This window comes from Podarcis muralis, chromosome 7 (assembly GCF_964188315.1).
Source record: "Podarcis muralis chromosome 7, rPodMur119.hap1.1, whole genome shotgun sequence".
Taxonomy (NCBI): Eukaryota; Metazoa; Chordata; class Lepidosauria; order Squamata; family Lacertidae; genus Podarcis; species Podarcis muralis.
In genome coordinates, this window is record NC_135661.1 from 60,765,859 (window position 1) to 60,792,121 (window position 26,263).

General features: G+C 45.8%; 1 protein-coding gene across 3 annotated transcripts in view; it reads right to left on the bottom strand.

Moving 5' to 3' along the window:
* Positions 1 to 25,037, bottom strand: part of KCNQ4 (potassium voltage-gated channel subfamily Q member 4) — a 93,854-nt gene extending 68,817 nt beyond the window's left edge. The window contains exon 1 of one of the 3 annotated variants that reach the window (XM_028738996.2): positions 24,023 to 25,037. In XM_028738996.2, coding sequence (XP_028594829.2) covers positions 24,023 to 24,321 — 299 coding nt within the window. In that variant the 5' untranslated portion in view covers positions 24,322 to 25,037. The remainder of the gene's footprint in view (positions 1 to 24,022) is intronic. The other 2 variants (XM_028738997.2, XM_077931927.1) reach the window with 2 other exon arrangements.
* Positions 25,038 to 26,263: the final 1,226 nt, after the last annotated feature.

The window sequence follows — 26,263 nt, forward strand, 5'->3', positions numbered from 1 at the left end:
GAAAGCCACACCTCCAGGGTAAAGGAGGGGAAAGGGCTAGAGGATGCTGCTGGGAGCCCCAGAGGGAAGCACAGCTCTTCCGTCACCCACCTTGTGCAGAGGTGTAAATCACAAAGAAGGAAGGAAAAGGCTGGGCGTCACTGTGTTCTTAGGGGAGGACCCGGAAACGACCACTCCCGGATTCTGCTAGCGATTGAGGCAGATATGAGCTCGTGGTTCTGCACTGCAAATAGTTTTGCACCAAAATAAAACCTGTAAAAGACAGGTCGGAGTCCTGCCTGGTTACTCACGAGCAGCCACCATTGCCATCTGACACTTCCATTCCAAGGTCACCATTGGCAGTAGTTGAATGGAGGGAGAAAGGAGTCACTATTCCCACCCCAAGCTCCAAAAAGAATTTAAGCAGGTGGATTGATTTAAAGTGTCGGGGGGGGGGGAGATCAAGATGGATAAGACCTATTGTAGAACATTAACCTAAAAATCAAAGGAGGGAACTAGAAGAAGCCCCATCCATACAATTAGCAATTGCCTGAATGGGTTTTCTAAAACTGCAGGTGCCAGGAGGACAGGGATGTTCTGGACTGGCTGCTTTAAACCTTTGCTACTTGCTGTGGCCTCAGTCCAGGTCCCCTTTTTTACCAATGGAAACTCATGCTACTGATGGTAATCCCTGACACTGCAAAATTGCATGTGTGGGGGAACAGCAAATGGGATTGGGACCACAGCAGGGGACAAAGGCCTCCTCCATCTTTGTCCTGAAAGTAAACATTCATTCTGTTGCAGGGGGGTAGAGAGTCATGAATTTGAGAACTGAACAGAGACAGAGTATAATGCAGAAGTACAAGATCATTGAGATGGGCGCATTAGAGAATCCTGGAGGGAGAGATACAGGATGACACATCCAGAATCGTAGCAAGCAACCCCTGGTCCAGAAAGAAGTGACCAAACTATATGATCTATTCCAACATCTGCCAACCTGGTGCTCTCCAGAAGTTTTAGACTAAAACTCCCATCAGCCCTGTGCTGTGCAGTTACTAGGTTGGCAAAGGCTGTCCTACTGTGTCATGTTTGCAAAGCTTGACCTTGAGCATCGCATATCTCCCCTGTGCTATTCATTCTTTTACATAAAAAGCAGACGTAACTCATGTCTTCAACAGAGGGCAATGGATCCAGACTAAAACAAACATGCCTGCATTGAATATTGGATTATAAAACCAGGTTATATTTTTTAAAGGAACACTATTGTTGAAACCTTTCTTTTTAAAATTGCATCTATTTTTAAAAGAAAGTTTTAAAATTAAAGAAAAGCCAGTTCTCCTCTCAATATTTTTTAACTCCTTGTAGGACCAGCCCATTCTTTGCATGGATCTATCTCCTCTTAAAAAGCAGAGACATCACCTTACCAACAAAGGTCCATATAGTTAAAGCCATGGTCTTCCCAGTAGCGATATATGGAAGTGAGAGCTGGACCATAAAGAATGCTGATCGCCGAAGAATTGATGCTTTTGAATTATGGTGCTGGAGGAGACTCTTGAGAGTCCCATGGACTGCAAGAAGATCAAACGTATCCATTCTTAAGGAAATCAGCCCTGAGTGCTTATTGGAAGGACAGATCGTGAAGCTGAGGCTCCAATACTTTGGCCACCTCATGAGAAGAGAAGACTCCCTGGAAAAGACCCTGATGTTGGGAAAGATGGAGGGCACAAGAAGAAGGGGACGACAAAGGACGAGATGGTTGGACAGTGTTCTCGAAGCTACAAACATGAGTCTGACCAAACTGCGGGAGGCAGTGGAAGACAGGAGTGCCTGGCATGCTCTGGTCCATGGGGTCACGAAGAGTCGGACACGACTAAACGACTAAACAAAATCTCCTTTTGCTTCCTTTGAAGCCAGCCAATTGGTTCCCACACATGCTTGCTCTTCTAGCTGCTCTCCTTGGTTGCAACTACATCCGTATCTGCATGGACAGCAGCCTTCCCCAACCCAGTGTCCTCCAATTTGAACTCCCATCAATTTCAACATCATTCAGCCATGCTGAGTAGAGCTGATGGTATTTGGCAGGGATCGTACCAGGCTGGGGAATTCTGGCCAAGGAGATGAAAGCAGATCAGGGCAGCTTTTAAAGAGGCTGAGATTCTTGGGCAATTGCTAAGGCCCCAGAAACCTGGAAGGGCTAAATATTGACACCTCACCTGCTGCCACTCCACCTACTCAGGCAGGTGGTGGTGGTGGTGATGAGCAGCAAACTCCCATCAGCACGAGAGGGCAGGTGTTTTCTCACTTGCCAGCCACAGAGCCACTGTGTAGTAAAGAGTGTCTCCAGGGTCAAATCCCCACACAGCCACAAAACTCCTTGGGTGACCTTGGGTCCAGATTGTTTCTTCTAAGAACAAAGGTGGGGCAGTGGAGAAAGAAAACCATGTGAGCCCCTTGGAGGAAAAGTGAGGCAAGACTAAAGAAAAGAAACTCTCAGAGGTAGTGGGAAGCGGTTTGGAAGAAAAAGTGCTGTCAATGAGGAAAGGGGAGGAGACCCCACCGAGGGCACCTTTGTGGTGGTAGGAGCTTCCAAGCCTTGCACCTTGGCTGTTCACAGCTCTGTATAGGACACTGACCTCTGCAATCCTGACAACAGGACGCCACAGTGACGTATAGTTCCACAAGAGCCACCAAATCCAAAATTGACCACAGAATTCAACTTCCTGAGATTTTCAACTTCCATATCTTTGTTCATTTTTGTTGTTGTTTTTAAAAACACACACCAAGTTTCTAGCCCTCGTGGCTACAAAAGGGAACACCTCCATAGCAAGATAAGAATTTATGGGGCTTCACTGCACTGCCCCTCCCCATGACCAGGAAGAGCAGAATCAATTGTGTAGAAGAAGGAAATTCATTTATACAGGTTGAAAAATCCAGCTTTTCACAGTGGAAGCTTTTAATCCATTTTAAAGTGAAGAGTACATATCAGCCCAATTTTTTTTAGCCACAATCCCATCCTCTGGTCCAACTGCATGTTCTATGGGCACAACCCTCCGCCCTTCCACATCTTGGCTCTCCTCAAAGTAGTCCCTACCAATTTCCCAAGCAGGACAAGAGGAGGCGATGTTTCTTCTGCAAGATCAACCTGGATGTTATGAAGACATAAGGCTGCCTTCTACCAAGTCAAGGCCTCAGGGGAACACAGCTCAGCAGCAATCCAAGGTCTCCAGCTGGAGGACTTTCTTAGTTCTGCTGCCCCAGGCGATTCTAACTGTAGACAACCAAGGGCAGAATTGGGGACCTTCTGCAAGCCAAGCATGTGCTCTACCGCTGAGCTCTGCACACCCACACATTGCCTTCACCATCCTCCTCCCCTGTCCTCCCCGCCTTGTATTAAGTTACAACAATGGGACAACTGCATTGCGAGACATCTCCCCAACGTGTAGGAGAACAAGGGTTTTTATAGCTATTTCAGAAGGGATTTCAAGTGCCATTTGTCATCTTTTTGGCAGCCCTGCTGCCAGGTGGCTCTTTATAATTAAGCATTGTGCTATTATTGTAACACACACGGGCCCACTGCAACTCCGCTCAGCACCTTTACGCCCTTCTCCTCAAGGCGCTCGCCGGCACCTCCCTGTAGATGTGGCGGGAAAGGTGGAGAGCTGCTCCATTTCGGAGGCAATTCTGCTGACAAAGCTGGCTTTTATTTTAGCTTCCTGGGGAACAAGTGCGCACAGATGCTCACGGGCCCCCTTCCTCCCACTGCTGCGCATTCCCTGCGCGGTGTTCAAACCTGTGGCCCGCTGAAGCTATTCTGTGGCGTCTTCCTCCCTTTCCACACCCCCAAAATGTCTCACCACCACCACCCCTTCCCTATGCAGCTGCTTTCCACCAGTATCAAAGCAAGATGCAAATATCAAGTCTCACAAGATGGGAGCGGGCATTGTACAGGGCTGTCCTTTTCACTAAGAACCAGTGTGGACATCAGATTCCAGCTGCAAGATCACTGGGCAGGTGGCAACATCGTGTATTGCACCACCACGGCCTTCACAAAAAAAGAGTGTCAACCACTTGTTTTCTATGTCCATCAATCCACAGTCATTTTTACCACTTGATTCTAGTTATGATGTTCTAACAAACATAGTTTGCCTTGCACCAAGTCAGATGACTTGTCCATCTAGCCCAATATTGTCTGTGCCAGAGGTGGGGAAACTCATGCACAAAGGATGAATGAAGCCCCTAAGACCTCTCTCCCCAGCCCTTGGTATTCTGCCTGGGCCATCCCCCTTCCCCACAGCCACACCTCTCACTAGCCCTGCCCCCTCCATGCCTAACAGGAATCTGCCTTTGAACTGTGATAATGCCTCTTGCACATGTGGAAGAGGGGATAGAGAGATTGGCAGAGGAGGGCGATAAAAGCGTGTGAAGAATTCTTGACTTTTGTAGGCCTGGAATGTAGCCTACTGTACAACATCTGTTTCTACACTCAGGGTTCGTCCACATTTCCGCTTGTGTGCTGTGCCAAGAAAGCATGAGTTCCGGCTCTTTAGCGAAAGATCACAACAAATGGCAATCTGAATTGCCTTTTGCTCTAACTCAGTGTTAAAGATTGGCTTTCCTGGGAAAAAGCAGCAGGACAAGACACAGGGTTCGAAATTAGCAGGGGGCCAGGCGCATTTTGTGCCCAAAGATCCTCCATTTGCGAGCACTTCAAAAAGTCTGGGTGCCATTTTTTGCACCTGGCTGACGCTCAATGATTACTGAAATGCATGTGCTTTGAAGCCTTGAAGTATACGTTAAGGATAAACAATGTTAAGGAGTTTAACAATAAAGGGTAGAGTGTTTTGAAAACTGAAGTATGGTACTAATACAGTCATACCTTGGTTGCCGAACGCCTTGGTACTCGTATGTTCCGGCTCCTGAACGGTCGAAAACTGGAAGTGAGTGGTCCGGTTTTCGAACGATTTTTGGAAGCCGAACCTCTGGCGCGGCTTTCACAGATTCTGATTGGCTGCAGGAGCATCCTGCAGCCAGTCAGAAGCCGTGCCTTGGTTTTTGAATGGTTCCGGGAGTCAAACAGACTCCCAGAATGAATTCTGTTTGAGAACTAATGTACGACTGTATTCTTATCATAAACACCAAGTTAAACATGAATTAACAATATCTGATGAAAATGTGAAATTAACAATGTGTCTCTTATGCAAATTACATATTAGTTTACGTTTACCAAATGGGGAAAAAAAAGTGTTGCTGACACACACACCTCCCCATGGTGACGAGACATTCCGTTTTGGCTCCTAGCTTTTCTATCCCAGTTTCTAACACTGCACAAGAGGAAGTGTGGATAGGCCCTTACTTTTGCCTCTGGTCCTGCCCACTTTTCTGTCTCTGGCTCCATGCAACTCTGGCGCACATGCACACACACAAATAAGCTTTGCCTAGAAGGGAACGCAGCGGGCTGAAATGTGGTTCCCCAACCCTGGTCTATACTATACTGGCCCTGCTCCTACAAGTTTTCAGAAAGACATTTTGCCAGCCAAAGCAGACAATCTGACAGGGCGCCCTCCATCTCCCACAGATTCACATGGTGTGCAAACCAAACAGGAAGTTCTACTGCTCAGGGCTTGAGGACTTCCTGCTGGATTGTGTCCATTAAACAGAACCGTCCCATCTCCCACTACCAATTGTACCTAGAAGTCGCTACCCGCGCAGTCACGTCTGTCCATGGGCAGCACCATTTCTCCAACACACAAATCCCCCCCCCCAAAAAAAAAGGGAGAGGGGAAATTGCTGAATTGGTTGTTTTTGCCATTCGGGGCCGAATTAATCTCTCGAGCCCCCGGGTGTGCAGGCAAAGCTTGCCAGGGTGTGCAGCTTTCATTAAGCAGCATAACAGATGTGCCAATAAAGCCAACACAATTCCCCCGTGGCCACCAATTTGCTTGCTCCCGTCTCATCATACCCTGAACTCAGAGTCCAAAAGGTGAGGTTTTTAACAAGGGGTCCTCTAAACAAGTATGCATCAAATAACTGTTAACAAGGGAGAGACGCAAACAGGCCTCCAAACTGTAGCTGGGGAGGGAGGAAGGAACAAATTCCAATTTCTAAGGAAACAGCGGCTGTGTTGTCTGGGCGGGGGGGGGGGGGGAGGAGGGTGCAGGATAGGGAAAAATGTCTCTCTCTCTCTCTCTCGCCTGTAATTTGCTTCTGGTCAAATTGCTCTTTTTAATGAAATGGTCCTCCAGGAAAACGGGAAAATTCTGCTGAGCCAACTGTTCCTTTTCCCATCCTACCTCCCAGCTGATTTAGAGGCATTAAGAGCAAAGCCTGCTACATACTTTTCAAAAGAGTAAATTGGGAAATCAACAGGTGAAGAAACCCCACCCAAAAGGGGGGTGTCATGAGAAAGGGAGGGCAAACGGCAAAAGTGGGTTGCATAAATGAGGTAGTCATGACTGGCACAGGAAAAGGCAAATCTGTCCAATTTTGTTTCGCTGATTTTTGCATTTTTCTAGTCTTAAGGTTTGTTCTACATTTCTGCATCAGTTTGTGATTTTGTTTTTAAGTCCTCGTGAAAATTCACCAGCATTTTAGTGCAAGCTTCTAATTTGTATGTGATTTTGCCTAATATACACATTTCTGCAAGAATTTTCCCCAATATAATGCATGTTTATAGCTTATTTTCTCTAATACACACATTTTTGCAAGCAACTTCAGCATTGTGCTGATAATCCCAAGATTGCAAGTTTAGTCCCCATAGGAGACTGCTGCATATTCCTACATTGCGGGGGGTTGAACTTGATGGTCCTCAGGGTCCATTCCAACTCTAGAATTCTATTATTCTCCAATAAAATGCAACTCCACTATGTTATCTAGAGCAGTAGTTCCCTGATGATGATGATGATGATGATTTAAACTGTGGTCTGCAGACTACCAATGGTCCATGAGCTTCATTCAGGTCACCTGCAGCGTACCTGTGAATTTCTGTCTGAAGTTGGGAGATGGCACATCCATTACATCAAATATTTCTATTTACTTTAAATGGTATTTTTATTGCTTCTCTTATTTCTTACACTGTATTTTATCATATTTGAATTTAAATTCTGCTGGAATGACATTTACTATGACAGGCAAAAACAATCAGTAATTTTCAAGTGGTCTAAATGTTAACAAAAAGGTTTGGAACCAGTGGTCTATAGGAGGCATAGGCAAATTCCGGCCCTCCAGATGTTTGGGACTACAACTCCCATTACCCCTAGCTAACAGGACCAGTGGTCAGGGATGATGGGAATTGTAGTCCCCAAACATCTGGAGGGCCAGAGTTTGCTTATGCCTGGTCTATAGAACCACAAATTGCCCACCCCTGCCTTAAAGCATGGTTGCCAAATCCAATTTGAGCCACAATATTTTATTTTATTTTTTTATAAAATAAAATTCCACAAAAGTTTAAGTACCCTGTCTGTTTGTCATTTGTGGCCCAAAAGAGTGTGGGGTGGGGAAATAACCCATTTTGTTCAAATGGCCATCGCTAGCCTGGTGCTCTCTAGATGTCTTGGACTATAAACCCCATTGGCCCCAGCCTTCCTGGCCATGTTCCATCAGCCTGAACATTCCGAGGTCATGCTGGCTGGAGCTAATGGGAGCTGCACTACATAGCAGCTGGAGAGCCCCACCTGGGCAATCCCTGCTGTAGAGCATCCTAGCACCATTTGCCACAAAAGCGCTCAAGTTTATGAGCCCCCTCCAGATTGGTGCTCTGTGTGTGCATGTGCGTGTGTGCTGTGTAATGCGTCCTCGATGCAATAATAGTTCATTAGTGGTGGATATAAACTGGATCATTCCTACATCATTCCACTTTATCGGTTGTTCTGTGATGCTCCCCTAATGTCACCACATCATGTGCATCTGGAGGAAAACTATAGCACAACAAAAGCAGAATGGTGGTAGTGTTGGCAGGGAACCCCAAACATTTGCATTACAAAAAGTTACCCGATTTCAGCAGGAAGTTACAGGGAACTGGAATCCAAGCTGTACGTGCTCACCTTTGCAGGCACAAACAGTATGGAGAATGAGACTGCCCTGATTCCATCATGAGCACAAATCATCGTTAATGCTCAACAAAAGGAGCCCTATGCCTTTGGGGTAGGTATGCTGAAACACACTCGCTTCATCCCGGTTCACATCTGCAGGTGCCCAAAAGCTTCCCTAATAACTCAGTGGAGGCTTTTTCAACCCTTCTCCTTAAGTATCACTAGTAAGAAATATCACACTCTTTAATCCACATTAACTCCCATGCACAGAGGTCTACAGGGAGGGTACCCCATTGCGTCTCCTCCAGGATCAAGGAGAACAGCAGTAACGGGAGGCGTCGGCTGGTGCTATTGATTCCCAAATGGCAATGGTATTTTTAGAAAGGTTGCCACCCTGGAAAGGAGAACAGAGCTTCTGTAGCAGGGCATGAATGCCACCTTCCTGCTTGTTAGTGACGCACTCAAAAAAAGCGGATACTACAGGTCCCCGGTGTTTAACTGCTGATCACCCAAGGAGCTGGTTAGAGAGGAACACGATCTCACCAGTGAGGAAGTCATCAGCCCCTCAAGAAAAAGTGTCGCAATTAAGGGAAGGCTGTGAGTGAGGATTGGCTGGCAACAACACTTTCCCCACTGAAAGCATTTTTGCAGGAAGGGGATTTTCAAAGCAAGTGGTTCAAATTCTGCTGCATTCATTGCAATGGTTATGAGATGAGGCTGAGAGGCCAAGCTAAGCCTGTGTGAGATCCAGTGTGGTGTAGTGGTTAAGAGCAGTAGATTTGTAATCTGGTGAACCAGGTTCGCTTCCCTGCTCCTCCACATGCAGCTGCTGGGTGACCTTGGGCTAGTCACATTTCTCTGAAGTCTCTCAGCCCCACTCACCTCACAGAGTGTTTGTTGTGGGGGAGGAAGGGAAAGGAGATTGTTAGCCGCTTTGAGACTCCTTAGGGTAGTGATAAAGTGGGATATCAAATCCAAACTCTTCCTCAGCCTGGAAAAAAACAGGCCTGGTAGGGGTGGGTGTGTAGCTCAGTGGTAGAGTATCTGCTCTGCATGCAGAAGGTGCCAGGTTCAACCCCCGACATCTCCAGTTATGACTGCAAAGGTCCAAGACCCTTTGGGAGAACAGCCCATTCTGACCTACCTTGGATCATTGTTTTAATGGTCGGGCCCCTAAGGATGGCTCTGCTGATCAGACCAAAGGTCCATCTACTAGTCCAGCAGACTGATGCCACACGGCAGCAGGCCACATGCTTCTAGGAAGCCCACAAACACAAAGTCAGCTTTTAAAAAAAAGAGGACAGGACAAATTCAAGGAAGGTAAGCCTATTGCTGGCTACTAACCATGATAGCTATGTGTCCCCACCTTCATTTGTCAAGGCAGGAAAAACCAATGCAATGTGATATTTATACTATAAGGAATTGTTTGGGGTGGCTTTTAGGAAGTAAATTGCAATCCCACAGTTGCTAGAAGCCTCAAGTAGGGGCAGTGCTGTTGCCCTCAGGTCCTGCTAGTGGGTTCCCCATTGGCTGGCCGCTGTGGGAACAGGATGCAGGACTACATGTCCTATGGTCTGATCCAGCAGCCAGAACCGTTTTATGTTCTTCAGGAGACAAGAGGGTAATAGCCGTCTTTCCCTGCTGGAGGTAATGTACATAGCCATGATGGTCTTATTCATCATGGATTTGTCTAATCCTCACTTAAAGCCGTTTAAGTCTTCTGGTAGTGAACCCCACAGATGATGCATTGTGTGAAGAAATGCTGCCTTTTGTGTCTGTACTGAGTCTGCCGCAATGACCTAAAATTATGAGAGAGGTGGCAAAGCTCTGTCTACTTTCCTACATGGTGTATGCTTCTATAAAGCTCAGCCCTGACCCCCCCTTACTCACCTTCCCCACCAAAATAAAAGAGCCCCAGATGTTGAAGTCATTCCTCATAAGGGAGTTGTTGTTCCAGCACCTTAATCAGAGATGCCCATTTATTCCTACTTTTCACTTTCTATTACGTATTTAATCAGTTACTAATCCATAAGAGAACCTGTGTTCTCACACCATTACTGCTAAGTTGATTGTGGAGATAACTTCTATTAAGCAATCTGAACTTAAGAAAGCACTATTTTAAAGTGCATTTTTAATATTAAATACTAAAATATATACAGTCTTAGCTGTACTAAGTGCAGCTCATTTCTGATTAGGACACATATTTTGCTCAAAGCAAAATACAATTGATTTGGCCTAAAAACAGCACTGATTTGCCCCAACCTGCAACATAGGTTTTACCTTATCTGCTTCATCATTTATTTATTTTATTCTTAAAAAATAACCCTGAAGCCATTTAAAGACAAGTTAAAGATGCTGATTTTGAACATATGTGGTGAAGCAGTTGTGGGGTGGGGACGGATTTTACAGGATATTGTGGGAATGTTTAGGAAGGTAGGAGAGGATATATTGTTTTGATATTATCCCTCCTCACTCATGCTAGTGAGCAAACAGCAGAGCACATTCCCTTGCAGGTTATAGTGAAGCAGTTGATGACTCACTAGAGACAGCAACCTTTTTCAGCCGTGGGCCAGTCCACCATCCCTCAGACCATGTGGTGGGCTGGACTATATTTTGGAGGGAAAAAATAAATGAATTCCCATGCCCCACAAATAACCCAGAGATGCATTTTAAATAAAAGGACACATTCTACTCATGTAAAAACACGCTGATTCCTGGACCGTCCACGGGCCGGATTGAGAAGGTGATTGGGCCGCATCCAGCCCACGGGCCTCAGGTTGCCTACCCCTGCGCTTTTAATTAAGCAATCCAGTCTGGCTTGTCCCATCTGGATTGTTCCAGGTAAATTTCCCCTTTTATTTCCCTCTTAAAATAAGAATAACACAACACAGTCTTCTTGAAAAATAACAATAAAGTTTTGCTCACATTCAGTTCACAGCAGTAATCTGAAGGCAGTAATCTTGTGGTTACAAGTTACATTTGTAGAGAAAAGAAGTCAGAGCTAGGTCTCAGACTTTCTACTTGTTGCACTGTGGTCTAAACCACTGAGCCTCTTGGGCTTGCCGATCGGAAGGTTGGCAGTTCGAATCCCCATGATGGGGTGAGCTCCTGTTGCTCTGCCCCAGCTCCTGCCAACCTAGCAGTTCAAAAGCACACCAGTGCAAGTAGATAAATAGGTACTGCTGTGGCAGGAAGGTAAATGGAGTTTCCGTGCACTCTGGTTTCCATCACGGTGTTCCGTTGTGCCAGAAGTGGTTTAGTCATGCTGGCCACATGACCCGGAAAGCTGTCTGTGGACAAACGCCGGCTCCCTCGGCCTGAAAGTGAGATAAGTGCCGCAACCCCATAGTCGCCTTTGACTGGACTGAACCATACAGGAGTCCTTTACCCTTTTACCTTTTTTTATTTTTTTTTACCTACTTGTTGCTTTCATCCTCTGTAAGGATGTGCCACGTGCTGGCTAAAAGCCAGGAGCAGTAGGGATCCAGAAGTGAAGATCCAAAAGAGGAAGTCCAAAGGAGAAGAAGGGAAGATGGTTGCATGGCTAGCCCTTTTTACATGGTCAGCTAGGGTCATGCTCATCCACCTGGTCACACACAAGGGGAGGAGGCTCCAGAGCAGGTATGACAGGAAGTCCTCCCTGTCTGGAGCCACATTCCCCTGTGTGTCCATTCTAGGCAACAGGAAAATGTTGGACTTGACTGATCTAGCAAATAATACATCCCACAGATATGACCTCTTATTGAACATGGGAACAGTTTCCATAGATTTATTTGGCGTTAATGAGCCCGCAAACTCATGTTGCCAATCTTTTGCTAGCAGCTAAGATTTTAGTGCCTTCTAAAGCGAGAAATAACAAACACATCACCCATAACTGAATGGTTAAACAAGGTATGGCATGTGGCTGAAATGGAAAGACTGACATCATACATTAAATGAAGAGAACACAGAATAAGAAAGCTTTTACTCAGTATAGGGCCCTTTTACATGATTTTGGACAGCATGGTACAATTTATCAGATTTCAATATATATTTGTTCGGAATTCTGTCAATCATTGTACCACTCCCAGCTTGCAACAAGTCATGCCTGCTCAGCCCAATGCGATGTGCCTGTGGAACTCAGCACCCCCCTCCCGCATGACCCTAACCACTTCCCAGCCACCAGGGATAGAGCCCAAAGGCCTGAGCTTCTAACTTCCACAAACTGCCCGGGTACCAGTTCAGTAGCAATGGAGACTCCTTCTCCGAACAAGAGATCTGGATAAGAAGACAACTCTCCGTTGAGAGCTTCTCTCCATGACATTCAAGGAGTTAAGGAAACATTCTGCACTGGGCTGAATTTTTTGCTGTGCTTTGGAAGTTCACTGCCATCCCTCCCACCCTGCTAAATCCCTTGCTGGGATTTCTCATTTTCTAGCACAATATTTGCAAACAAGCAACTAAACAACTTCTGAACCCTTGGAACTTACAAACAATGCAATCTCTCACTTCTATCTCTTTTTGGGGGACCGAGAAAGAAAGCATTTTCTAATGCGACAGCAAGGACATCACAGCGAAACAAACACGACTCCACTAAGTGGCATTTTGGGGATCTGCTTCTTAACCTTTTACTATGGTATATGTTTGCATGGTGGTAGAGCTCTTGCTGCGACCCACCTTGGATCAGGCCATGACCCACACTAGTGAGTCCCACCCCACCAGGTGAAGACCAGTGGTGTAGACAATACTGATCTAAAGGGATCAATGGACTGACTCAGTAAAAGCTGAGTCCAGAACAGTTGCTGCTACCAACTAAGACTGATTCTTTACTTAACAGCTCCCCCATATTTCTGGCTTGGCACTTGGCACAGGAACTCGGTTGAGGAGCTCTGTCAGCTGTAGAGACCAGCAGGTGAGTAGGCAGGCAGTAATGCACACCAAAAGATATGATGAGGGCTAGAAACCTGGAAGATTACAATGATTGTCAAAAGCCCGAATTCTGCATCAGCCCCAAGCTCCATGTGGACTTTTCTGCACTACACAGCATGCACTGGGGTCCACAGCAGCTGTAAAAACTGGTGCAGAAACTGGTTCAGGGGGCAGAGAAGAACCAAATCTACAATACACAGCACGAGGGCGAGAGACCTGATGAAAAGGGTTAAAATGAAAACCCTGCCTCTTATGAATCTGAACATTACACCAGGCTTCAGAAGTGGGGTTTGGTGCATGGCTAATAGGAAAAGATCAGTAATAATCATCAGGCGCACCACTTCTCCCCTTTTGCACATTGATATTTTTCTCTATCTATCCATCCTGTTAAAATAACCCAGTTAAGAGAGACTGGGGGGAGGGGAGGGAGCAGGATCCCCAGCGCAGGGGAATCGTAACACCTGCTCTTTGATTTATAGCTTTCCTGCTTTCTCGAAACCCTGATGCAACCCTGATGCTCAAAGAAGATGAGCTATCTAATTAGGTGGGAAAGAGGGGAAGTCATCTTCGATATCACAAGGCAGCCCCACCTCTGAACCCTCCAGAATTAACACTGTCTCTTTGCGCCCAGCACGGGAGTCGATGCAAAGTTTCAAGGCCTGCCACTCCTCCTTTTGTTTTGCATAATTACCCTTTGTGCTGAACCCAAGAAACATCGCCACCCAGTGCTATTAACTCATAGATCATTAATGCTTTTGTGGGCTTTACAAAACAATTAGAGGCAAGGCGGTCCTCCGCCGCTTGCCGCTAACCCAATCACTCTTCATTCCGAGACTCCCCGGTGCACGGACTCGTGAGGCTCTCCCTTCCGAAGCCCACATTTGATGAATTGTACTGTCTTTTCTGCTGTTGCTGAGAGTGAGTTTGTTAATGAAATTAACAAATTCAGATGTGTGTTTTACGTGGCACGCGTTGGTAAAGGGAGGGAGGGCAAACCTGCTTTTAACAAATGCTTAGCTTTTATTCAGCACATTTCAAAACGCAGTTCAAAAGCATTACCCATGCATCATCTTAATTATCTCTACAACAGTTCTGCAAAGTAGGCCAGTATTAACACACCCAGATGGCGGAGACAAAGCTATAAACAACAGCCAGCCCAAAGCTGTCTTATTTGTACCAGGAACTTCCACCTCATGCAATTAGCTCCCATTTATTTATAAAGAGGGTCACTTATGACAACTCAAGTTTCCTGATAATGCTGATTTTTAAATATATATATATATCATGTTTTTATAAGTTAAAGACTATAAGAGTAACTTGCTGAATCAAACCAAAGGTACATATAGTCAAGAGCTAAGCTGAAATTTCTCAAAATACTTTCCCAAGAAAATGTCTCATATTTTTCTCACACACTCCCCTGCCTCAAAGAAGACCACATGGCAATTCCCACCTTGCAGTTCTGCACCATTTTTTTATGATGGTTACCACTCATGCCCCCACCCCATTAGGCATTATGGAGAATTCAAAATAGTGACCAGACTGTCAACACAAAAGCATCGGCAAATAAGATTCCTTAGAGGGGGAAACATGGCTATGTGGCTACAACTGCTAATAGGGTCCCACACTGAATGGAGGCTGCTGGGAGAATTGTGACTTACAAATAGAGAATTTTGAGAGGACATTTGAGCACAACTCTAGTTAAGTCCAGCATTCTGTTCCATACGCTAGACAACAGTACATCTCCAGGAATTCACAAGCAGGATGTGAAAATAATAGCACCCCACCCTGCAATACTGCCTGTTCCCCAGAAACCTACATTCAGAGGTAGACTGCCCCTGAAGCTGGAGGGTCCTCTTAGCTCATTGTTGTTGCTAAAACCCTCCCTCTGGGAATTGTCTGCCCTGCTTTTGAAACTGTTTGGCCATTGCCATATCTTGCAGAAGCAACTTCCAGGGGTTAACCACACCACGCATGCGCGCGCACACACACACACACACTGTTTGTAAAACACTCTGATATATTTTTTTTATGAATACTGGCATAGAAATATTTTTACAAATCAAAATAAATAAACCTGCAGGTTTCAAAGCCAACCTTAAAAAGATATAAATATTCCATTTTTTCTGCTTAGGGATGGGGTTCTTATTCTCCACGTTGTGGGGCTAGCTGATATATTTCCATCTCAATTAAAAAAGAAAAGAAAAATATTGCTAGCTACCTTGAGCTTTCAGATGTAGGGAGAGACAGAAGTCAAATGCAGAAAGCAGCACCCAATTCAGAATGAGCAAGAGAATTCCAAAGAAGTGTATTCAACAAGAGCAAATACAAAGCCTTGTTCTGAAGGAGGAGAAAACATAGGGAGCTGCCTTATAGTAAGTACATTGAGTACATTGGTCCATCTAGCTCAGTGTTGTCTGCACTGGCTGGCAGCAGCTCTCCAGGGTGTCAGGCAGGAACATCTCTCAGCCCTACCTGGAGGTGCCAGGGACTGACTCTGGTCCCTGGGGCCTCTTGCATGCAAGGCAGATGCTGTACCGCTGAGCTATGGCCCAAAGCAATTTACGGCAACCCGTTGCCAAATGAAAGATGGATTTATAGATATGTCTTCATCTTGCATTATGCCTGGAATCAAATTGAAGCTGCTATACAGCTGGGACAATGCAATAATAAGCATTTATAAAGCACAACCCTTTTATACATGTCTCCTCGGAAGTCCACCCCACTGAGTTTAATGGGATTGCAATCTAAATGTTCAAAATGCTTTACATCCTGCTGCAAATCAGACAGATTATCTCCATACTGCAGATGGGACAACTGAAACTGAGAAAGTAGCTTGCTTAAGTGCCCCTTCTGAGTTTACAGCAATGGTGAAATTTGAACTAGGCCTTATTCTTTCTTTTTTTATAAATAATTTTTATTTGGTTTTACAAATTCGTTCACATTCATATTCATCCATAGTTTAAAAAAATGCACAAGATTCTTTTGAATCTCAAGAATTCCTTCCTCCCCTCCATGGGTTCTTTGAGTAACTTTTTAACTGCATATTATAACTCCTAGAACTAGGAATTTTTCAGTGTGCACCTCAGACTCTTCCCCGTTATGCTCTTCCACCAACACTTCCACAGGCTGTAGCCCCAAATTTCTAACACCAAGGAAACCCAAAGTTTAGTGAAATGCACGACATTCTGATGTACATATAGTCCTTTAAGTTCCAAAGGCAAGCAGATACAACAAATATGACCATCTCTCTCTCTCACCATGTGGACTAGGAACTTGCTTTTAAAATCATACCCTGCCATTGCCAAATCCATACTGGGAACCAGCACATCACAGTTGAATAAAACACAGGTAATGTATGTGCTTTGACCACAGAAATGGGTTGATGAGGTGGAGCAACGTGAGTGGGACCTTCATCTGAATTTTATTCTACTATTCCCTGCCTCCAAGGCTCTGGGATGAAACAGACAGTAAAGGACATGATTCAGGGAAGTTTTAGAACCAAGTCATCTGCATTCTCATGACTACCATTATAGAGACTACCAGAGAATCCCACTCTTGCAACATCCAGTTATTTGGGTACAATTGCAAAACGACCATCTATATACACTGTCAAGAAGGATTTTTTTTCTTTTCTTAGTTTTTGCTTTTAAATGCTTTTAAGTGTTTTGTACTGCTTTTAATGACAGTATTTAATTTTTAACAATATTTATATTGATTGTGTGGATTTAGCTGTATTTGTTTTCATTTATGCTCTGGGCTGCCTTGCATCCTGACTGAGAAAAAGGCAGAAGCTAAATTAATAAAATAAATGGGGACTATGGGGTTGCGGCGCTCATCTCACTTTCAGGCCGAGGGAGCTGGTTTTTGTCCACAGGCAGCTTTCCGAGTCATGTGGCCAGCATGACTAAACCGCTTCTGGCACAACAGGACACTGTGACGGAAATCAGAGTGCACTGAAACACCGTTTATCTTCCCACCACAGTGGTACCTATTTATCTACTTGCACTGGTGTGCTTTCAAATTGCTAGGTTGACAGGAGCTGGGACAGAGCAATGGGAGCTCTCCCCATTGCGCGGATTTGAACCACTGACCTTCCGATTGGAAAGTCCAAGAGGCTCAGTGGTTTAGACCACAGAGCCACCCACGTCCCAATTTAATAAATATCTGTGAGATGGCGAGATTAACCAGGAAAATTCGAACCAGCAGGACCAGACTTTCCTAAAGGAATGGAAGAAGTTTTCGATATATTTGGAAAGCAACTGTAATCAATTGACATCGCTTGTAGGGTCAAAAGAAGTTTTGTAAGGAGTAATATATAAATTATTGTGAAAAGAATAGGTATTAAGATTTGAATTTGTAGCAATAACTATAGTAACAAAATGCATAATTAGAAAAGATTTTAGAAAACCATCATTTGAGGTTGAAGGTAGTCTTAGGTGGTGACAGCCAAAGATTTTGAAATGATGTTTAAAAGAATGATATGCTGGAAAATATGTGTAAAAACCAATAAAAAGCATTATATACTTTTTAATAATAAATAACTGCAAATAACAGGATCATCTTTAATATGCAATTATTATTTTGCAAAATATTCTTCTACTATTCTGGGTACCACAGCAGGAGAGCAAACAGTAGCTTCTCCCTGGCATTTATTAGCCTGAGTGTTTATCGTAAGTCTGAAAGCAGAGGGGCAATCTGTTACAGAAATATATTTCCACTTGCTTCTCAAGTTGCTGTGTAATTCAACTGAGTCCCCATTGCCCTCTAGATCCTGGCCAAAGGAACTTTTAAGGCCTCAGTCCTAAGTTAGATAGCTCAGAGCAAACCTGCACAAAGTCAAACTGAACAACATACGCAGTCAAATGAAGTCTTCACTCAAGACAGCCTTGTCGGGCAGCAAGAAAGAGATTAAGATTTTAATCTTTGTTTCCTCCAGTGTAATTAAACTAAGCAGCCTCTCTCCAAAAGTCCATTGCCGGCTTTAACATAAATAACATTTCCTCAAGTACTAAGTAGATTTTTCACCAATTGCCTCTTTAGTTGGATGCTCACAGCCGGGGTTTTTTTAAACAGTTTGTAATGCCAAGAGACTTTTACGCACAGGAAAAAGAGACCCGCAAATGAATGGTTTTGGCTCTGGGTCCTTTCCAATCCTGGAAAGCCTATGAGCCTGTTAAACCAGCTTATTTAAACATTCAAACAACTTTTCAAATTCAAAGCAGGAAAGCACACCCTCTCTCCCTTGAACTTGGGAGTGGAAGGGAAGAGAATGGAAAAGCCAGTATGTATGAAATTCACAAAAAGAAAAAGAAAAAAGTTTTTCTTTCTTAGATGAAAAATAATGTGTTGTTGTTATATTACCCATCCTTCACCCTAAGGTTTCAGAGTGATTTGCAACAATTTAAAAGACAACATTAAAAACAATTTCAAAAATTAAAAAGAGTATCAGCAGAATAGTTTGCGCTGCTAAGCTACAGAACAAGGTAGGGGTGAGAATTGGCCTTTAAAAGTGACAATAATGATTCATTTCATAGAATTAATGAATAAAACAACAGAATTATCAGCGAAAACAACTACTTAAAACATTGAAAGAAACGATAAACTGAAAACAGATTAAAGCACACATCAACAGGACTGACCGGTCTCACAGGGCTTTTTATGTTTACATTGTTTGAAATATTTAAATTCCACCTTTTTTGACCAAATCCCACTTTTTTTTAAAGAAAGGAGATTCCGACGAAACATCAAGAAGAAATTTCTGATGGTAAGGGCTGTTCAACAGTGAAACAGTCTCCCTCAGGACGATGTGGATGCCCCTTCGTTGGAGGTTTTCAAGCAGACGTCTGTCATGGATGTGTTTGTTGACATTCCTGCATTGCAGGTCTAGATTACCCTCAGGATCCCTTGCAACTCTATGATTTTATGATTCTATGAAAGTTCTCAGGCAGCTCAAAACAAGAAATTTAAAAAATAAAATTCTTTAACAATGAAAGTATAGCTACAGTATCAAAGCATGTCACAGTTCTTCTTCTTCTTTTAATAGCCTAAAGCTAAAACCAATTTAAAATGCCTAGGCATCAGGCCATAGCTATTGTATCATGATTGTCTATACAAAACACACCTTCCCAAAGAAACAAAAAGCCTCAGCCAAAGTTTCCAGTGCAGAGAACAGCTGCTTGTGTCCTCCAGGGCACACAAAGCTAACATCTTCCACCCTCCCTGACTCAGTGCAAAGAAATATGGAATAGTTACCTATCTAGTTCCTGTTTGGAGACAAAGGTAGATAAGAGGGACAGCCCAAACTGAATCCCTACTCAGATGGTAATATGATCAGTGGAGAAGCAAATAACTGTATTGTCAAAATTAAGGGGGGAATAAAGGACTGCTCCTTTAAAAAGGTGAACAGGGAGGAAAATGCCCAGGGTGTTGGAGGGCAGGATTGCCAAGACAGTCTGATGGTCTCACACACCAATCAAGAAGAGATTCTGTTCCACTTTACAGCTATGCTAGCTTTGCTCCTTGCAGTGTCTGGGAAGGAGGTAGACACAACTGAGAAGAGATCGAGGTCTAATAGATGGAGAGATAAATAATGCCACAAGGAGCAGCCAGGTAGGGCAAGACAGAGGCCCAGAGAAAGTGCAACACCTGCCTTGCATGTTCATTCCCCAGCATCTCCAGGTAGGACCAAGAGAAATAAAGGCTGTCTGAATATCCTGGAGAGCCACTGCCAATCAGTGCAGGCAATACTGAGCTAGATGGACAAATGGTCTGAGTCATGATAAAGGAGCTTATCACGTCCGTAGTGGGGATCAGATTCTGCAAAAAAGGGAGGTATTTTGGGGTGAATCAGCAGAAGGGGAGCTGGGACAGGAGACTGAAGCCCAGTTGCCTATTGTATGCCTATTGAAACCAAGATCCTTTTCCCCATGGTGGAAGGAATATCCTTTGGACCTCATATTCAGCTTTCCTGTTGCACCTCTGCCTTACATCTTCCTGAAGGACCTTGCAGGAGCCAGCCTAGGGTAGGGAGATCTGGAGAAGCCTCTCTAGCAGTGGTCCTTCAGGTGTCACTGGACTCATTATTTAGAGACAACTATGATTAACTAATATACAAATGGTTGAAATAAATAAGGTAAGAACTCCCATCAGAATCAACCAGCATGACCAATGGTCAGAGGTGAAGGGAGTTGTAGACCAGCAACAACTGGAGGGATAAAGGTTCCTCATCCTTCTTCTACAGACAGAAGTTGCCAACAGCCACTAACCAGGTACATTTCAGGGTTCACAAGCTGGCAGAACACAAAACGGGCCCCTTTACCTGTTAGCCCCACAACTAAATGGTACCCTAGCCAAGGAAGATCCCCTTAGTTAGTATGGCCAATATAAACTTTTCAGAGATCAAAGGCTCCGGGGCATGGAAGCATCATCCTAGACATCTGTTGTTACTCATGTGCAGAGTTATCTACTGCCATCTTACAACTTCCCGTGTTCCAAGGCTGCCCCTCTTGTGGAAAAATGGGTCCTGAGGCAGAGGAAGATTGCATTTCTGAGCTCAGAAGCTGGGAGGAACATGCCCTGGGTAAGATTAAGCAGGTGGCAGTGAAAAACAGGGAGACCTGCAGGAATTTCTCTGTTCAAAGAGCCTGAAATGCTGTTCTGTCACCACAGGGTTCTCTCAGCATCAATAAGGTTAACTTTCCTTTGGGAGGAGTGGACTTTCCACTGACTTTCCCTACCATTCAAAAACATCACACCAATGCACCCCTGGCAGCCCGGGAATTGGTTCTGGCTGCTGGCACAATGTTATGGCTGCACAGCCTGAGATGCTCAAGAAAGGGAAAATCTAAGTGCCTTGTTGCCTCCAAAGTTTGGTGCCATCACTTAAGAGATCTGGCCCTCCCTTCCCTCAGTCGGCTCAGGCAATGGAAACCCCTGGTGCCAAGTCTTCCAGATAATGCCTCTAACTTGTCGTTCCATATAAAAGAAGCAGAATTAAAGAACACTTTTAAATCCAGCACTCCTTCCAAAAAGGAAACTGCTTTTGCTCAAAATCCATTCCTTCTACCCTTGTCTCTTCCTCAGCTGCTTCCACTGCTGCAAAATTTGAACTGTAAGCACCTGATCTATTTTGCTGTGCTGCTCTGAAAAGTACTGGATATATGGTGCCCTCAATGTCTGAACAACAGGGGCACAGTCAGAGCTGCACCTCAATTTTAGATCCATCCAGTCCCAACCTCTCATCTGGAAACTGATTACTTACATGAAAGAGGGAGCGGGAAGAGTACAGTGGTACCTCGGGTTAAGAACTTAATTCATTCTGGAGGTCTGTTCTTAACCTGAGGCACCACTTTAGCTAATGGGGCCTCCTGCTGCTGCCGTGCAATTACTGTTCTCATCCTGAAGCAAAGTTCTTAACCCGAGGTACTATTTCTGGGTTAGTGACGTCTGTAACCTGAAGCATCTGTAACCCGAGGTACCACTGTAATCCTATGCTATGGCTTTACCCAGGATTTTAAGCCAAAAGTAAGTAGTCATCAAATCACAGCCAATCACTCCCCTTCCAGGTGAGTTATCTGCCTGGCTTCATATCCACAATCACCAAGGCAAAAAAGCACAAACAAAAAAACCCAAAGCATCTTTGTTCAATCTGCAGCATGCACAGAAGGAGCAGCACTAACCCTTTTACCACTTATTAACCAGACTAGGAATACACTTATGTATTATGCTTAATTGCAAACAGTTACCACTAATTACTGAATACAGGGAACAATGCCTAGCCAAATTGGAGGCTATAGCTTCAGTGATATGAAGTAAGCAAAGACCTGCCATTTGCTTGAGTTGCCACCAGAAGTTAAGAGCAAAATAATGGCTTCATCATTAAATATATTTTCCAAACTGATTTTTAAACTGCACCCTAAGTCTTGCGGGTGGCAAGGGGGGACCTGAGGAACCGCCTGTCTATCTGCATTAGCTCAAGTTATTGATATCTGTGTTGGCCAAAGAAAGAGAGCAGCAAAACAAGCACCACAGTACCTTATCATGGCTCAAACTTCGATCAGCAAAAGAACGTGCAGGCTTCAGAGTTACACAGGGCTCTTTTATCACTCCAAATTGCAAAAGAAAAGGGGAAAAAGCAGCAGAAGCAAGGATCTGCATATGGGAATGGGCCATTGGCCGTATAGGAACTCTCTCACACACCCATCCCATCCCTTCCTCCAAAGATATAGATGTGGCATGCATGAGCATAGCAATAAGGTGGGCATGCACTTTACGAAAAGTTTAAAAAAAACTGATAAGGGTGGCATGGGGAGAGCAGGCTAGTTTCTCAAAAACTCAATATGAGAGGAAGAGTGCCTGAACATTTTGCTTCATATCCCAGGTTCTAAAAATGCTCCAGATGTGGTCCCTTACAACTTCACTATTAATTATATGATTCTATGCTATTTCCTCTTTTTAAAGTATGAAAGCTGGGAAACTGCAGATTAGGATTCATTGGAGGGAAGGCTGGCTCCTTTGCATACACACACACACACACAGAGAGAGAGAGAGAGAGAGAGAGAGAGAGAGAGAGAGAGAGATGCCCAAAGTGTTAGCCTAGCTTGAACACTGGGGACTGGCTCTGCCTGCACCACTTTGCGAGTTTCTTTGGCTAAACAGGAATTGAAACCCAGGTCTCTCCACTCCAAGTCTAACATTCTAACTGCAACATTGTGCGACTTTTTTCAGTTCAGCAGCCACTCAGCAAGAGTAAGAGGGTGGTAAAGTTGGGCATTTGCCCAAGACCAACAGGGGCTCGCTGGACCAACAGTGCTGCCCTTCCCACTTTGCACGAAATATCCAAGAATCAGCAGATAATTCCTAAGGGAAACAATAGTTTGCATGTCCTGCCTTTTCTAGCAGAGCCCCTGCCCCCACAGCAAATCCTGGAGTCTGCACTGAAGAATAGAGAAAACCAAATAGGAGCCTGCAGGTGCAAAGCAGTTCCCAGAAAGGCTGGGAATGTACAGATGCCTAAGAAAGCAAAGGTCTTGGCCAACAAGGCCAGAAGTCAAGGAGGAAATGGATTTCTGAAGGGGAATATGGTCATGATCTGGATTTGGTGACAGAAAAGCAGCTTTGCCCTCCGATTCCAGCAGTCCCTTAAGAAAATAGGATGTAGAGGGTAGGCTGCCTAATCAAGGACTGGTCAGGTGAAACTTGCACTTCCCAAATGTCATGTCAAAAGTTGCTTTGCCCAAGCACCATTTAAATCTGGCTTTGCATTTCACAGACGTGCAATTTAAAGAACGCAAGACTTATGCAGACTGGGAATAGCGGCAGGCTCAGCCCTCTGTTTCAGGGCCATGTTCACAAGTGGAGCAGCACTGGCCTGCTGAGCATTCCCTGCAACAGTGCCCTCAATATGCTTTGCATGAGCCTGTACACCTGCCCAGTGCTGTAAACAAACTCTTTACTAAGCAGCTCAGGGTAGCAAACCTTGGTCAGCTTGAGACAATGTTTACCCTCTTGAACTTTCTGATCCATTCGGGCCAAGCTCTCACCTGTGTTTACTAGGAAGCAAGCCCCACTAGGAAGCAAGCTCCACCAGAACATCTCTTATTTAGTGAGTCCTCTCACCCCTCACCCCATGTTTCCTCCCTAAGCATAAAACTGTGGGAAGCGGTAAGAATAGCTGGAATACATCTTAATACTGCAAGGGGAGGAGGAAAGACATAAACAGAAAGGAACATGGTCTTTAGTTCTGGGCCTGTTAAAAGATGGGACAGGGAGAACTGAGGTGTTAAAGAGTTGGGTGCATGGGTGGATGGTGGCATAGGAGCCAACTCTAGGGACCATGGGGGCTTCAGCCCCCACAATAAAATATTTGGGGGGGCTGGGCCCCCACAGAGTTGATGGGCATTCCCATTCAAATGATGTGTGTGCACTGAGTCATGTGATCGATTATGTGGTGTGGGGCTTACCTGGGCCCCCACAATATTTTATTCAAGTTGGCACCCCTGGATGACGGAACCCCATGCAAAGACCCTTAGGGGAAAGACCCTTAGCAAAGACCCTTAGGGGAAAGTTTCAGGTTGGCCGGGAAGGGTCTGGGGGGGTCCAGTACTCACATGAAGGCGTGATAGATAAACGCCCAACCTCGGGGTCTTTCCAGCACATTGTAGAGACAGTTCTGGAGGCGCCGGTAGCGCTTGTTGGAGGCGGATCGGGCTCCGGAGCCCCCCGGGGGAACCGGCAGCGGCGTCCCGAGGAGCCCCAGGCGCCTGGGGCTGCCGGCAGCAGGGACGTCGTTTTTCTCCGTCTGCACGGCTGTAAGGGCCACGAACTCCACCCGCTGGGCTTCCACGCCGCCGCCGGGGATCGTGGCCGGAGACAACATGGCACGGTCCCCGCCAGACGCCCCGGCCATAGCGCTGGCAAGATGGAGAGGACACCGTCACCGCATGGAGAGGCACCAGTCCCGAAGCCGGTCAGCCCGGCATCATGACCCGAGGAAGGGAACCGAGAGGGGCTCCGCCGCGACACTTCGACGCCCGCGCCAGGTTAGGGACCTCCGCTCCCTCGCTCTGCTCGCTCCTCGCCCGGTCACACTTCGCCCAGCGCCGCGCCCGGGTCTCAAGGGCTGGAGGCGCCCAGGGCGCACGTGCCGGACCCTCTTCGGAAAGTGAGGTGCGCTGTTAGCCTCGGCCGCGCCGTCCCCGCAGCTTCTTCAGCCTATCCAGAAAAGAAGGGGGCGCAGAGAGAGAGAGAAGAAGAAGTCCGGAGGAACTGGGATTCTCTCCTTTGCCTAGCTCACCCCAATTACTTCTCCGCCTACGCCCAAGTTTAGAAGAGTTGCCGCTTTACATGGCGCTTCGCTTTGGAGAGCTGGACAGCGTCAAAAGCGCAGCCGGCTACAAACAGGAGCAGGCGCCGCGGCGGGCTCTTTCTCCTCCTCTTGCCTCGGCCCCTCTCCATCCTGCTGGCTTTCCCACCTGCCTTTTGCTTCTCCGACTCACATGGCACCCTCTTCACCCGCCTCCTTCGCCCTCTCTCCGCCCCTCGGCGGCTCGCCTTTTCGACGGCGCGGCGGCGCTCAAGAAGCACGACGCCCGCGACTCAGCCCCGCCCTGCCTCACCAGCCCAGAGCCGGGGACGCGTTTCCTCCACCAGGCGGGAGGCTCAAAGGGAGACGGACGCAAAGGAGCGCGGCTTCCTGTTCGGGACTGGGGGTCCGCCGTCTTCCTTTCCCGCTAAGCCACCCGTCCCAAGCCGGAGACTGAAAAAGGCGCTGGAAGTCGCCAAGCCACACGCTTCCAAAACTCTCACGAATACGTAAGGTTGGCCACCGTGAGAACCGGATGCTGAACCAGATGGGCCACTGGCCTGATCCAGCAGGCTTTTCTTATGCCTTTTCTCTCGGGGATCTGTGCGGCCGTCTGTCTTCCCGATCGTGTGGGAAGCCCAGAAACCCACCACGGAGGCCTCGACCTACGCGCTTCGCTTTCCAAAATACAGGCAGAGAGATACCTTGTTTCCCGAAAAGGGCGAGCACAATGTTGCCAACTGACTGGAAATGAGCTTGCTCTTAATGTCTGAGGTGCAGAAACCAGAAAGTGAGGCTCCCCCCGTCCCCACGGGGGGAGGTTCATGTTGATTTGTGCTCAGGATGCTCTCAGGGTGGTGACACAGAATCTCACTTTCAATACTGTTTGTGTATGCAAAAGTTTTTGGGTTGTCACACAGCTTCATTTCCAATCACTGTATATCCCGTAACTTCCTGCTGAAATCGCATAACATTTTATACCATGAATGTGTGTGGAAGGGTGTTGTTCCACTGTAGCCCCTCTGGACAGCAACAATGTGGTAATACTGGAGAAGCACCACAGAACAAATTAAAGCAGAATAAAGCCACCACTACTGGCGCTATGATTACATCAAGAACCTGTTGCAGAGCACACCCTGAATAAAACATTGGTCCGAAGGAGGGGGCATTATTAATAATTATAATTATAATTTATTATTTATACCCCACCCACCTGGCTGGGTTATGTCTCTCCAAAGATTGAGCTTCCTGTGAGAGGCAGAGCTAAGGTGGGATGCTGTGAAGTTGGCAACCCTGCCTCCTTGTGGTTTTGCAAAAGCCCTTGGGAAAACATCCAAAGCAGAGTGCTCATTTTAATGGAATGGGCTGAGTAAATTGGTAGATTAATCGACAGCTGACTGCTTTAATCAGCAAAAACAAACAAAAAAAGGAGAATTTCAATCAGTTGGGCAGGGAGGCTCAATTCACCTGAAAAATGGTTGCTTTTCCAGAATGCGGCAGCTAGACTGGTGACTGGGAGTGGCCGCCGAGACCATATTACATTGGT